The sequence below is a fragment of the Phyllopteryx taeniolatus genome, chromosome 13 (assembly GCF_024500385.1).
Source record: "Phyllopteryx taeniolatus isolate TA_2022b chromosome 13, UOR_Ptae_1.2, whole genome shotgun sequence".
In the NCBI taxonomy this organism is placed as follows: Eukaryota; Metazoa; Chordata; class Actinopteri; order Syngnathiformes; family Syngnathidae; genus Phyllopteryx; species Phyllopteryx taeniolatus.
In genome coordinates this window covers 12,798,609-12,814,417 of record NC_084514.1, presented here as the reverse complement: position 1 = coordinate 12,814,417, position 15,809 = coordinate 12,798,609, and the positions used below count along the sequence as shown (strand labels likewise).

Genomic DNA, 15,809 nt, shown 5'->3' with positions numbered 1-15,809 from the left:
AGTTGCCAGGGAAGTGAAGTGGCTGCAGTCTGCAGAGAGTTTCAGACACACCTACCATCTGGCAAACTGTCATTTTCCAAGCACTCCCAAACGCAGTTGCTCTTTCTAAACAAACATTGAGGCCTCATTTTGTCAGACATTTTGCGGAATGTTTTTCCCTTATCAGAAGCAATTCAGGAATGAATTATTTTGCGATTAGACAGATGGTTTGCTAATTGTCTGAACTTTTAACTTCTGTGTCAACATTCAAATGAAAAATGAAATGATTCCAAGCGTTGTAGTGCTTCTATTCATTTATTCATTTTCATATGAATGGCCAGTTACTCGTTACTCATTACCCTGAGATCATACAGACTCACAGTATCCACAGCAGCAATTCAATATCTTTCTGGAGTGCAATCTGGACTGTGGTATTTTTCTATCTTGATTAATTACTGTCATTTCTCGTGTATAATGCGCACCCCCAAAGTTGACCTAAACATTCTGGAAAACCCTTCTACCTATGTATAATGCTTTTTTTTTTTTTTTACAATGCATGATTTTGCTTCTACCCATATGATCAAAACATGAAGTATTTTTTTCAAGGAATTATTCTGAAGTTAAGCACTTTATTTGAACATGTAATACTTTTGTATTTACTTGCTCTTATTATGAAATACACAGCCTTACTTTTATTTAGTAAATGAGAAAACACACAGTTGTGCTCATATGTTTGATTACCCAGGCAGAATTTGTAAGATGGGTACAATTCAAAACATGAAGGGCTTGGCAAAACACATTTAATTTAATTTTAATGGGATTAAATGCCTTTGCAGCGCCCTTTGCACAATGGTCATTGCACCGGACTATTGCGATATTAGTCATTCGAACTGCTCTAAGTGCTAGAGGACTCTGCATCTTTTTGCACAATTGTTTTTTGTCAATGTCTTTATGTCTCCAAAGTGTTCTGTAAATTGACTGTCTGTTGTACTAGAGCGGCTCCAACGACCGGAAACAAATTCCTTGTGTGTTTTGGACATACTTGGCAAATAAAGATGATTCTGATTCTGATTCAAATTAAACTGTCAAGCATTTCAGAAAAGCATTATCGTTACACAAAACACAACCATAAAGAAATGAATGATGGTTGTTGTTCAGTCATAAAAAAAAAAAAGATTTCACAAATTCTGCCAGGGTATGTAAACTTATGAGCACAACTGCACATGCAGTATATGCAGTCCTATGTACCCCTGTCATATTGGAATGAAAGTGTAGGCTACACCTTTTTCATAACCTCGAGGTGGGGGCATATTAGAATGAAAGTGTACACCTTTCTCATAACCGCTAGGTGGCGGTGACATTGGTATCAAAGTGTACAGCTTTTTCATAACCTCAAGATGGCGGCATACATTTATAAAATGTGAAAGCTTTTTCATTTTCCCCTATAGCTGTGTATAATGCGCACGGTTGACTTTTGACAATTTTTGGGGGGGGAAATGCGCATTATACACGAGAAATTACGGTATTTGCCGGTATATTTTCTAACAAATAACAGTCATATCTCCTACAGATTAGTTTCCGTCTTCGTCAAATGTCTGTAAAGGATCAGTTAGACTTGTGTGTTTGTGATGCTCAGTGAATGTTTGTTTAGATTGCCTGTATTGCCTATGGCAATATGAGGGAGGAGCTGTTGACAGTTTGGTTGTGCTACATCCCGGTAGTTAAATCAGTCCAGCGAATATTTGGAGTTTTATGTCCAGTGAGAAAATATTCCAAGCAAAATAATCCTGAATGAAAGGAGAGTAGTTCAAATCCCGTGAGTTATTTAATCCACTGATGTAGCATTCCGTTATTTATTGTTCTTATTTATATGTTAACTTGTTTTGTGTGTGTTTATTTTGAATCTCCATTTTCCACACCGCTTATCCTGCAGGAAGTTCACCTCCTGGAGCGCCATCTACCTCTCTGCCCCAACCCCGCCCACCCGCCACCCCCCCCAAAAAAAAAGCTGGGTACGCAAATGCACAGTGACACTAGTGTGCTTTGTGCACTTGCTTTTAATATATTAAGATCAGGAAGCTTTGTCAATGGTGAAGTTAAATCGGGGCTCACGCATCTTTGTTTTTTTCAGTCAAAATACATTATTCAACACCTTTACTAAATAAATACATGACTCATTGTGAAGCAGAAGAGCACATCCGTATATTGTTGCAGTGATGACGTGACACTCTCGCTCGCATATGAAATCCCATTCCAAGTTATAAACCAAATCACATGCTGCAGGTATCTGCACAGGGACACATTGCAACACCAGATGCTGAGACATTAATCAACTGCATGCTTCAGCATGCTCAGCCCACGGCCCATGCTGCCGAGAAGCCGTACTCGTAACAATGACCACATTAGACTCAACATAATGAACGCCCTTTAGTTTTGTTTCTTGTTGGATGTGAAGAGATGTTATTCATGTACTGTCTATGTGGACTAAATCAATTAAAGTCCAATGACTTTCTGGAAGTATTTGGAGTGCGACCATATTTTTATACCATTCAGCCAGAAAAGAAATTGTAAGGGGTCCCTAAGGGAGGGGATGGCTCCCAATCGCGGTTCTAGTTCATCGTAAAGATGTTTGATGGGGATGGGGTCCACAACAAACTCATCTAATCATGTCTCTATGCACTTTGCTTTGTGCACTGGGCCACAGACATACTGAAACAAAAAAGAGATAACAATGAACCAAAAGGTAATTGTCCCACATATGTGAGGCTCAGTGAGGTGTGGTTGGTTCACTCAGCAGCTCGGTCCTGGAAAGAATGTAAATAAGATACATCTCCTCTTCTGCTGTGCTGTGCTGTGCAAAACAAGGAACAACCTCGATCGACAATGTTTTTACATATTCACTGCTCGGCAATAGTAAACTCGTCTTCAGGACAGCTGTCGGTCATTTGACGTCCTGGCACTCAAAATGTTGCCGACCGAAGCCACGATCAAATAGTTCATGTCAGTAAACTGCTAATGGTCAGTGAAAAAGCATCTGCCTCTGCCCCCTTGTGGAGAAACACATCATTGCAGACTCCTGTCTTGGCTGTGTGTGTGTGTGTGTGTGTGTACTCTCTGAAAAAGCATTAGGAACTAATGTCGCTTTTCTTTTGTAACATCTTCTCCTCTTCTGTATCTATCTAAAAAATTCCAAGCTGTTTGACTTAACCCAAAATTAATCTAGACGTATGGTAATGCTTTATTTAAATAATTATGACATTATTATGGTTTTTTAAAAATGATTTTCATTAAGCACAATACTTTATTAAAGTGCAAATCCTTTGTTTGATTGTGTGGGTGTGTAATATTTATGTTCATACGTTGTGTCAAAAGAGTATCTTCAGCAGCAGATAGACGGTCCTCGTGCCTCACACATGAGCCAGAATCCGCAAAGACCCTCTAATTGCGTAGTGAACGTGCTACCCTACTTTGAACCAATGTTGTCCACCAAGTGTAATATTGTCTCTGTGCTGTGTTTAGTTTTTCTTTTTTTTTTTTTTACATTTGAATTCACCTCAAAGGCAGACAGTCTAATGCCACTGAAATCAAAACAATGAAATGGCAGCGCAGCACGACTCAACATGAACTTTAGTCATAGGGAACTTGAATTGTTCAGTGGCGCATATAACAGGAGCAAAGTCTGAGTGAGATCTTTTGAAAAGAGCCACTGAACAGTGAGAGGGGCAAAAAAAAGCTAATGACCTCATATCCTTTGGCCCCCCCCCCCCCCCCACTCCTCTTTCTGTTTCCCGCCTCGCTTTAGCAGGAGCTTCGACCAGATGAGCGTTTCGACAGCGTGCTCGTTCCAGACTGAATCGGACTGGGACCTTCATTCTGACTCCAACTCCATGATCTACTTCAACATGACTCAGCAAGGAAGTCCCACTTCACCAACCCAATACTCCAAGGTCAGCGAGAATCCGTGCAAACTAAATCTGCATGGTGTTCATTAACTTAAGCATTGTACACACCCTATTTGTGTCCTGAATACCGACTGTAATATGCATTAAAGCGTGGTTTCCCAGTTTGATATGAATACATATTTCGAAATGTCGTCGTATACATTTCAGGGTAAACGTTATCCTTATTTACTGACTTATTTTTCTGATTAAGCACTTGATAAGATACGTTGTTCTTGTTCTAATCTAAACTGTCGCCAACGTAGTTAGTGAAACCAGCAATAGTGTAGTGATCAAATACAGATTTTATATATAGACATGTTGACAAGTTAACTGGAACTTTAGAATTCAGTTGGACTGCATAACACTGAAGTTGTTGCTAATATTTTGGTCAGCCACTTGCAGACAACTCAGTCCAGTTCCACCCCGCCCATCTGCCGTGACCTCAGTTAGAATCATTGCACCGTCAAGAAAAGGTGACTAATGATCAGCTTGATCAAGTAGAATTGATTGCATTATCGTCGTATTGGCTCGGTGGAGTTGCATCTGATCAGGAAATGTTGCTCATTTTCCATAGCATTTTGCTGAACTTGTCAGTCAATCAAATCTGCACCTGTTGATTCGAACTAGAATACTGTTGCACTACTGTTTAATGGTTCAGAGAAATCGCTTGTCTTCACATTTATAGTTTTCACTTATTTCTGCCTGCAGGGGTCGCAAGTTAACATGTCAGCGAACCAAACGGTATCCGAGTGCAAGACAAGATGAGCGATAGATATCCTGTGGGATGTCATTGTTTGTGGGATATATTAGAACCTGAACCTGAAAAACCTGCTTTCACAACTTTCGCAATATTGCTCATTTGAAAATGTGCAACATTTTTCATGTGGATCTTCGATTAACAGTCCTGCCATTCGGCAGATAATGTATTTTTTTTGTTGTACCGTCCGTGTCAGTTAAGAAAAACTGGGAGGGGGGGTCTTTGTTTTGATTTTGTAATGTGTGTGTGTGTGTGTGTGAGAGAGAGAGAGAGACTGCACCGTCACTGTTGTTGGAGAACGATACAGGGCTTTAGCTGACAGGAAGTGGGACATAAAGAATGCTTTTAAATCTACGCATTATTTCAAGGTGACCAATGCGTACGAATCCATAAAAGTGGTGTTAGTGGCATACTATTATTGAGATTCTTACACACACTTAACCGAGGCTATTCCTTTAAAGCGTCAGCATGTGGGATTGAGTGAATGAGCAGAATCGAGGCGGAGGTACAGTCGAGTGTTAAAGGTGGGTGGTGCAAAATGGAGTCCTAACAGAGGCGACACAGGTGTCTGTTTGATTCTGTTTAAACATGAACTGGAAAGCCCGGCCATGAGCGGCAGTTTGTTCATTCAAAATAGTTAAAGTGTGTTTATTTTCATTTGAGAAAGATTACAAAAGAAATGACACACAACCCTGAGCAATCGGTGTCCAGTATATTCACGAATTGGAATTCAACCTCATTGTTGTCGTGGAATGACCGTTTCACAAGTGCTGCCTGATAAATCTAGACGAGAAATACGAGATGTATCGCTGTCTCTTCGGATTGAGGAAGGGTGGGCCCTTCTCATTTCACGTTTTCCGCGTGAGCCGTCATTTTCGCAGACGCTTCTACGATGTCGCCGTGAATGCGAACGGACGGCCACGCCCTCGAGACAGACGCTCCGCTCGCAGAGCCACAAGCCGCCGGTGCCGCTCGTGGTCACGGGGGGGGGCAGGACTAACTCACTACGTATTGATATGGTTCCTATTGGTTGTACCGCAGTCACTTGGGGGATTGTCTGTGCCGTTGGAACTCCTTTTGCTTTCAACTATTACAGCGAGTCAAATGGTGCGTAACTTTCTTTCTTCCACTGTCCTCATTGGGCTGTGAGTAATATGGCGGCTCGCAGTCAGCAGTGTGCTTATTACGTTTGCATTCGGCTCTAAAATGCTGGAATCAACGATAAGTCGTCAAGTCGCATTTTGGTCACAGCTCTTCCTGCTTGTAACACTTCTCTACTTTCAAATGAAAAGACACATCAACTCGACTTGCACTTCAACAGTCTAATAATCTAGTGTATGTCGTTACTTAGATATAGTAATGTTTTGTGTCTTCGAGATTTCCACATTGCAGCAGAATGTGTATTATTTTCAGTTTTGTTTGTAGAAGTGCACCGTAACATACTGACTTCTTGTACAAATGTGCACCTCGTGACGAGAGAGAGAAAAGTGTCTTGAAAAGACTTCCCAGTATGATCAAAATAAAACGAAATGATCGTTGTCTTTTTTAATGTGAGAACACTTCAAATAGCCGATTTGATTGGATTTCATTCGATTGGTAGTACTGTCTGTATGTGTGTCCTTCAAAGTGTTGGTTTATTTGGGAGAAAATGTATCCAAAATAACAAAGTAAAGGAATTTGGGTCATCATACTGTAAGTAATTACATCTGGTACATTGTTTTCAGATTTGGATCACTTACTGCATCTTTTATTTTTTAACGAGCAGAGCGTTTCATTCATGACCCCTATTTCTGAATGATTTACATATTGCATTTTTGCTTTTAGATGCATGATGGACGGATCGGCGACAGATTATATCGGGTGTTGCCACTGTCACCACTTTGACATTTGTCTCGTGTTTGCATCTCCTGCGTCCTTTTTAGAGTTCAGAGGAGAAAAGGGGTGTGTTGGATCGTCTCGGTCGCTTCCTCAACCCCAAGAAGAGGAAGAGCCGAGGCGACCGGACTTCAGACTCTTCAGTCAACGCGAGTGGTCCGGGTTCCCCATCGCCCCCTCTGTCTCCACATTCACCCTTGCTTAGACGGGAAGGCGGCTCAAAGACTCCCACTCCCTCGCGAAAAGACGACAAGCCGAAAGAGACAGAACTCCGAGGAGGAGTGGAGAGTGGCAACAACCTCAGCGGAAGCTCCAGCCGCAGTGCCTCGAGTGTGGTTTCTCTGTTGTCTGATGAAGCGGATATTCCCTTTGCGGACTCTAACAGCAGCGGCTGTAGCAGTGTGAAGGAGGTTCCCGGGTTCCTGGGCCAAAAGCATTCAGGGAATGTGACCCCCACCGCTTTGGACTTTGCAACCGCCACTTTGCCATGTTCAGATACAAAATCCGAGGTTGGATTTGCAGAGTCGGTGGCGGAGGAGATAAGCAAGAGGCTGCAGATGGATTTGGAGGCTATCGCAGAGAAGAAGGCAGAAGGTTCGACTAAGGGTGGTGGTGATCGCCCGACCAACGTGCCACCACTTCAAATTCCCTTTCCCAACAACGCTACACTCCCGAAGTCACCTAACGTAACGTCAGCAAAAACATCAGTCCAGCACAGCACGACCCTAAAGGGAATAACCTCGGGCTCGAAATTACCCGGAACTCGCGCCTTGTCAACTCAACATGAGGGTCCACCAGATGTTGGCAGGGAAAGTTCCGCACAAAGCCGTTCACAGGAAAGAGACCAAGTACCGGCTGGCGAATCACCTACTCAACTCTTCAAAGCCATATTAGTCGATACTCACCTTGGAGAGGAGGAGAGAATAGGGTGGGAGGGGGATATGAGAGGGGATAGGGAGGAGGACGGCGTACCGCTTTCGCCTCCCGTGCTGGCCATACCTGTCACGGTATTTCCTGAGGATGAGTCAGTTACCCGGGAGAGGACGGGAACCACGAGAAGCTTGGCGGAGTTGTCCTCTGCGCCAACTATGCTGGATTTGAAAACGACTTGGCGGCAGGCGGAGGAGCCTGACGCTGGCGCCGACTCAAAGAAACACCCCCTCAAGAAGAAACAAGGCTCAAAAGAAACTTGTGTCACACGCAAGACTGTGAATCTGCCTTCAAAGCCCAAGGATGGGTCCCATCAAGTACACGTTAGCCCAGAGCTAAGTTTGGAAAAGAAAAATCAAGTGGGAGAAGAGGACAGCACAGATTCCGCTGCAGCCACTTCCGAGCAGACAAAGGAGAACCTGTGAGTAATCTCCATGTTGTTATGGTTTCTGTTTCAAACACAAAAACAAAGGTGAGCGACAACGTTAAAGCTTTCGTGGGACCTGATCTTAGGCTTCCCATGTGCTATTGTACCAGAAGAGAACACCGCACGGTGACTGAGGCGCGGAAATATTTCTATTTTGAGCAGCGTCTAATTATACAGAGTGAGGACACTTTTAGAACAGCTAAAGCTTCAAATCAATTTAGAAGCAATTAGCACAATTGCAACTTGAGTTGAAACCGTCCCCATTCCTGTGTGTGTCTTCACCAACTGAGTAAGTTGGTCAACACAAAAGTTGAGAGGCAACAGGTGACGACTGCGTGCACACTTAAGTTTTCTTGCATTCTTCAAAATGAGTTGCTAAATCCAAAATACTTGGTTTCTTTCACTGGAATGCACTATGGCTCAAGTTCCAAAGAGCTTTTTTAATACTACCTTATTATTGGAAAAAAAAAAAAATAATTCTTTATTTCACCAAAGGAGGGACACTATCCAAGTTTATAGCCACTCCTTAGCAACACATTTGTAACAGCAAAACATTCCTAGTAGTGACCATAATGATCTTGTTTATCAGTGATATTATCACAATACTCTTATTGCCGATCAAAATGTAAATATAAAATACAGAGGTATGCACCTAAAGCACTGCAACAATTTTTATTTTGAATACAAAAAGAACTCGGTTTTTGCGCATTAGAAATTGTTAACATCAAGATCAACGATATATTTTGGTTACTATTATTATTACTGCTATTATTAGTGGTAAAGTGTGAAAAAAATTCACACTTTTTTTTTTCTGCAAGGTCATTATTTTGAATGAATTTCCCACCCACACCGTTATAAAGACAACATATCCCTACAATTCTGCCCTAATCGGTTTTGTAACGCCGTAACCGTGTGTATGACATTGCCACTTTCGTCCTCTTGCTTTTTGCTGTCCTCTTTTTTTTGTTTTTTTTGTTTTTTCCTCTTGTTCTTCTGTGGTTCACTTCTTCCGTTCTGCCTGCTGCTGTGGCAGACATTGGAATGGATGAACCTCTCCCTAGTTCTATATTATAGATCAGTTTACACTTGAGACTATGTGAGTCCCAGGATGCACATGTCTGTAAACAACGAGTCCCAGCCCTGGAACAGCGAGTCCTTGCAACTTACCATCACAGTGTACAGATACAGTAATCCGCCGCCGTATGACGATTGTTGCTTCGCGCTCCCACTATATTGCCGAATTTTAATATTTTACAATATTTTTTATGCAATACACTGCTCTTGCACTGTTTCAGCCTGCCGTGAGAGCAATTTTTTCGCACGATCTATTTTCCCCAAAACTATCACGATAACCGATAGCGTAGTTGCTGTTTTCTTTATGCCACTCATATAATGATATTATACCGCATAGTAATTCAAGGACATCCTTTTTAAGAACAATGAACTTTCAATTCTCAAGAACATTGAACATTGGCAATGTAATATAAAACAATACAAACATATCTGCCATAAATCACAAAATAAAAAAATCTGACTCAGGTTCTGTTTGCAAAAATTGCACTTAAATGCTAAACATTTGCTACATAGGTCTGGAGTCATTAACCCACTAAAGAGGCCCAAAACTGAATCATTCAAAAAACAAACCCACCGTGTATGTCCTCAAAAGCATCTTTATATCAGATGCCATACATTGTAATATCACTGTTATTTTTTAGTCTTTATTTTTTATTTATTTGATGAATGTTGTTTTGTTATGTACTGTATCATTTCTGCTGCCTCTTCACCTGTCAATCAAATGATGCCCAAAATGAGTTTGCTGAAGTCAACTACTGCCTGAATATCGATACCGTGTGCTGCTGTGGTAATGGTTAACAAACAGTTAACTTTCCCGCGTGTGTGTGTGTGTGTGTGTGTGTGTTATGTGGGGAAAATGTCGCCACAGTCGAGTGATCTTTTTAGCTCCGGCCCTTGGCTCACTAGCTCGGTAGCTTGCTGGCTAGCGCATGTGATAAACGGTTAACTGTCTACGAAGCAAACGCCATTCTGCCAGCGGTTCGCTGGGTCGTGAGCAGGGCGGCGGGTGTTAGCACCACAATGAAAATGTATCAGCAAGCAACAAGACAGGATTCGTACTTTTGATTCACTGTGTGTGGAAGCGCTTCACCAACACACCCACAGAGACGCGGCACACTGATCAAATGAGATCCCTGGAAAATCCTTGCAAGAACTGTGAGCCAGTCATCCACCGTGCCGCCTCCATTTAAAAAAAAAAAAAAAAAAAACGTCCTCAGGAAAACAAAAATTCAGTTCACTCAACATAATTCAAATGAATGAAATCATAAACGGTCGTGGCGGCAATTGATGAGCGCACTTGATTGAAAATAAAATCCCTTTAAGGTCTCATTACCATGAACAAGACTTTTTACATGAGAAACCGCAATATTTTCAAGCTATGACAGAATTGAACAAAAACCCAAAGCTCAGGAAATGTTTTCTCTTTGTGGGGATTTGACTCGGACGTTAACTCGAAACCTGAGTGTATCTACTCATGTATTCTTTGGTCTTTCTATCCAGATTGCTACAACTTCAAAACCACAACTCTGATGAAAACAAACATGCAGACTCAACATCATTCAAACCATTTGATGTAACTGAAGACAGAAACACATCTGAACTTTTAATTGAAGGAAAAACTGTCTGTCAGACATCTGAAATTGAGGGTACTTCTGTAACCCCTGCTATGTACCGGGTGAAACTATCTGGAATAAGAGGCAATGGGATTAACCAGGCAACGGCCTCTAAACCAGGAGTAGCAGCTGAAAAGCGGCGTACCGTCGGAAGCGTAACAAGGCCCTCGGCAACAGCGGCGGTAGGCAAGGCCAAAAATGTGACGACGAAATCGAAGGGCTCCGCGGAGGACATTCAAGTTACAACAGCCAGTGATCTACCACCACTAAAGCAACGAAGCCATGAGAAAACAGTTTGTCTGATAACACCATCCAAAGACAAATCTACTAGTGGTCTCACAAAGTCTAAAATTCCCAAAAGGCAAATATCAGATGGTGATATCAACTCACTCGCGACAGGTGTTGACGGCTCTTTGGCCACTTCCAAACTACAGAAAAACCCAAGAATGGCTACTGAATCTTTGAAATCTTTCGTGTCTACAGCCAAAGGTGTCGGGAAAACATGTTCTGACGAGGAAAAGGGCGGAAACGCTCCCTCGGCTGACGTTTCTCCCACTCAAGCATTAAACCCGTTGCCACATCATGTGAAAGAAAAGCCAAAGGGTATGAATGACGTTCTTCAGCATATTGACTCAGTAAATGGAGTGGAAGAGGGACTTAAAATAGGGCAGTCCTATCAGGATAAGCTTGCTTCCTTAACGTCAAAGAGTCGGCTGCCTGTTTCATCTCCAACTCGAAAGTTGAACAATGAAGTACCTAAAACCAGTGAAGCCAACTACACAAATGTCACATCTCCTCAAGGAGACAGTCACAAACAAGCCCAGAAGTGCCCAGACCAACAAGAAGCAGCACATGCGGAAAGACCTGCGAGTGAGATCCCTCCTCCCTCTGGAAGTCCCGAGAAAGGTAAAAGAACTGTTGTGACAGAGTCTTTTAAGTTTCAAGCTACAAAGGGGCTTTATATACTGTGAAAAGTGGATTGGAACTGAATTCAGGGTTAGGTTAATTGTCAGACTACTTGGTTATGACACTTATTTACTACAGCATAAGCTTATACAACAAATGTAGTCACTAGGGTCCTCTATATGGAACCAACCGACTCTATTTTCCTGCTTCCTTATCATTTAGCAGTTACCTTGGGGTGGCATTAGCTCACCTGTAACTTGGGGCTTTGGAACCCGATGGTCACGGTAGGATTCGAGCCCCGATGTGGGGGAAATGCTAACGCAAGAGGTGCACAACTGAGTCTGACATCACTTCTCGAATGCCTGCATGTGTCTAATCTGTTTACCTTTGTGACGTGCAACGCAAAATACTTACACGTGTTGTCAAAACTGCTCATTTTTGCATTTTCCGTATTTTCCCAACTCGAGATAAGTAGTTTATGAAGTGCGTGTACAAGTACAAGCTTCCTTGAAATATTGGGAAGGCTTGGAGGATATCATTTTGTGTGACTCGATGATTTCTATGCGTCTTTCCAGTTGCCACCAGCCAAGATAAAGACGACTCCAAGCTTTTCAAACAATACCCGAAGACTCCATTAAACAGTTCCGGTCCCACGTCTCCAAGCAAGCTCCCAATGAGAAGCCAGAGGAGCTCGCCCAGTCTTCACTCAAGAAAAATTCAACATACTTCAACCAATAATTCGTCAAACATGTCTATATCGAAACAGGACCGTTTACATCCGAGCAGTAACACAGAGACAGCTGTAAGACCTACAGACAGTCTTGCAGCGGATCGTTGGAAAGACAGTTCCGCTGTGGGTACTCTCGAGGTTAAATCCGGGTCTCACAACGAAAAAGAAAAGAGTGCGACACTTACAAATCATTCTTGTGCCAGTGAAACCAAAGAGAAAGTGAGACGGCCCCAGGGGTTAGAAGAGGCCCCAACTCGTCCTAAAGGAAACAATTCAAAAACTCAAATAATCAAGGATAATGAAACAGTGGTTACGGTAAATCTTCAACACAAAGTTAAACCAGAAAATAAAGATGCCATGGCTGAGGTAGCACCGACCAACCAGGTGCCCAGTGCTGAGACTAACCGGCAGATAAAAGAGCATGAAGCCCTACAACGGCCGATATTGGAGCCTTTACCGAAAAATGGATCTCATCTCAAAGGTGATCGCGCTGCACCGGAAGTGCAAACGTCACAATTGTCTTCAGAGAATGGAAAGGACAACGTACTTCCAGAGAGAGTCATGCTTACGAATGACCCAAAACTCGATTCGGGCGTGATGGCTCAGGCTGCTAAGGCAGCTCATGATAATCGAATGGATAGTTCTGCGAACCCTGCCTTGGGTGACAACATTATAGTCTCTCACCAGGGAGGCGCTAAAAATACAAATGTTCATCCAAAGGAATCTGTTTCAAAAGACCATGATTCTGAGCGGAAACGGCTTCTTTCAGCTACACCTTCAATAGCTTTAAACACTGGTGATAAAATGGAAGATTTTGAAACGATTGAGGAACAAATTCCAAATAAAATTCATGAAAATATGTTGCTGTCCGCACCGGCCATAGATTCAATGAGAAATGCTACAGGGGAGCAGAAAAGTCAAGAGGTTGGGAGGAAACCGACAAAGTCATTGGACACACAGAATGAACTTCTTTATGAAGTTCTCAAGAATGTTGAAAGCCAGCTGGACAAAGAGCCTCTTTTACAAGCGCAAGAGTCTAAAAAGGAGGGAAAAGAATCAAAGCCGAATGACACAGCGGTGTTGGGCAACAACTGGATCAGAGAGCTCAAAGCCACAGAAAACGAAGCAGTGAAAGACATCGCCAAACCAAATCAATCAACCCAGCTGACGTCACAAAATGAATATTTACCGCTGGCTGCAGAAGAGGAAATGCTAATGCAAATGGTGAACACCATAGAAAAGAACAAGAGTAGTAAAGCCCTGGAAGCAGATGAAATAACTGCAGTACATGGAAGTACAACCGAGGTGTTTGATTCCAAAGAAGCTATTGAGGGTTCTTTGGAAGAAAGTGCAACAAGTGTAGACAATGAATTTAAGCAGCCAATGGGTACTTCAACAATACAAGAACAACTGGAACCCAAAGTACCTCGAGCTCAAGATGAGGGAACCAGGAGTAGCAACGAAATTCAGGACAAGCACAGTTGTGTTAAAAGGGGGAGTCAACGTGAAATAAAGACAGTTGAATTTACTCAAGAAGATGAAAGGGAAATAAATGTTGCATCAATCAAAAGTTTAGGGAATGAAAGTTCTCGCAAGAGTCCCGACTCTGAAATGATTCACCGAGAAGGCCAGGAGTCTGTTGGAGTACGACATATGAGTGTTGACAAACACGATGAAATTGCTGATCCTGCAAAGGCATTGAAGGCTGAGAAAACACCGGGAAGCCAAAGTCTTGACATAGCGGCAACACAGAGTTCTCGACGAAAAACGGAAACAAAGGAGACTCCCCCGAAAGGTTTGGAAGAAGTCATGCCAGCTGCCACAAATACATGTGAAATTGGGCACGCAATTGAAAATGCTGAATCGAATTCGAATGTTCATTTCCAAGCGCGCGAGGGCTCTGCAAACATCAGATCTGATCACGAGGGGGTCCAGAAACGGGATGAAAACACTCATCGCAAAGTGCTCAACGTAAAGCAAGAAAGTAAAGCCAAAAGAGTAACAGCTGAAGCTATCGAGCACATGGCCGAAGATTCGGAAATGTCTGCAAACTTAAGTTGGTCTTCAAGCAAAAGAGACACTGATGTGAAAGAAACAGAAGTATCTGATGAGCAACTGAAGTTCAAGCCCAGTCAGATTGAGGTCACAGAACAACGAGGCTCGGCCGCCGGCGTTGTAAATAGTTTATTTGATCAGAATGCCAAAGAGGCCAAAGAAAAGAAAACAAAGACAACACATGCGCTACAAAGCGACAAAGCAGCTCAAAACCTCAATGCTTCCCAACAACCAGGGAAACCACCACTTAATGGTGGATCCCCTCTTCCTACTGCATTGAAATCACTGAGTCCACCTCAGGGAATTCAGCTCAAGAACGAGTCGCCATCGAGCTGGTTAAACGTGGAACATCCTCACGAACAGAAAAAGGGCAACAGACAGAAACTAAATGAATCTCTTGAACCGGACGAGTTTGAGGATTTCATCAGGGGCATTAAAGCGGGCGGCATTCCCTTCCCACTGCCTCCTAAGAAGCACCCACGTAAGAAGTCCCCATCTCCCCCTTTTGCTATGCCAGCCATTAGGGAGGATCCTTTTGAAAAAACTTTTGATCCAGAACAATTCCAGTTTGGCTTGAGAAAGAAAGGCAAACTTTTGAAGGACCCATCTCCAGCGATGATGTTAAAACAAAAAGCGGCCAATCGGGCAGGACGCAGCGTGGAAAAACCTGGACCAGTCAATTCCGCGCCCTCAGGTAAAGACCGAAGGCATGATGAGGAAAAAGGAAAATCTGAAGTCAAAGAGGGGTCAACGATCGGGCAGAACAATGGAGAGGGGCCAGGGAAGCCGCCATCCCGGTTAGATAGGATATCCATCCTCTCGAACTTACTGAGTTCCCCTCGGACCAGCAAGAGGAGCAAAGAGGAAGCGGCCTCTGACCAAAATACCGCTTCGTCCAAACAACAGACAAATGTGCCCTGGTTTGGAGAGCAGGAAGCTGCTGATGCGACCTTTCCGGAACATGAATCAGATATGCAGGGTGTGACCAGGAGAGGTGCAGGCTGTACTGTGAGTGGTTGTACAGCTGCTGCCAGTGAGTCAACAGTTAGCCCCTCCCCGCCTTCGCTGCCCTTGTGTTCACAAATCAAAGCGCCAAAATGTCGTTGGGGGGAAAGGCTTGCCGACAGAGGAGAGTCTGAGGCTGAGCGGGACTCCACAAAGGCACCTGAAACCGAGCGGGATCCTGACCGACTTATTCCAATGGACGAGGCTTGGACGCCTAAAGTCAATAATGCTGAGCTGCCTCCGCCCGCCCAATACATCACAAAGACTCCTCGGAAGAAAAACACCAAGGTAAGCCTTGGATTATTTACAGTAACTAAAGTTCTTCACTCGTGTGATGCGAACAAGAAGGAAAGATGCATCCGAGACTTTGATATGGTAGTAGTACAATAGATGCAGTAGTGACCTTTGGGATGTGATGTGTCAGTGTCAGGGGCTACCTTAAAGTTAAACTACGAGGAGAAAGGCATATAACCACAAATGCATTTTACTTTTACACTATGTGTTGGATTTTGCCAAC

The 15,809-nt window shown here is 43.1% G+C and overlaps 1 protein-coding gene across 10 annotated transcripts in view; it reads left to right on the top strand.

The window, feature by feature from the left end:
• Positions 1-15,809, top strand: part of crybg1a (crystallin beta-gamma domain containing 1a) — a 37,611-nt gene that overhangs the window by 12,368 nt on the left and 9,434 nt on the right. For 8 of the 10 annotated variants that reach the window (XR_009791465.1, XR_009791466.1, XR_009791467.1 and 5 more), the window contains exons 2-5: positions 3,782-3,926; positions 6,600-7,903; positions 10,484-11,502; positions 12,078-15,580. Coding sequence is in view for 7 of the 10 variants with exons in the window: in XM_061795017.1 (XP_061651001.1) it covers positions 3,782-3,926; positions 6,600-7,903; positions 10,484-11,502; positions 12,078-15,580 (5,971 nt within the window). In the remaining 3 variants the exon portion in view is untranslated. The remainder of the gene's footprint in view (positions 1-3,781; positions 3,927-6,599; positions 7,904-10,483; positions 11,503-12,077; positions 15,581-15,809) is intronic. The other 2 variants (XM_061795015.1, XM_061795019.1) reach the window with 1 other exon arrangement.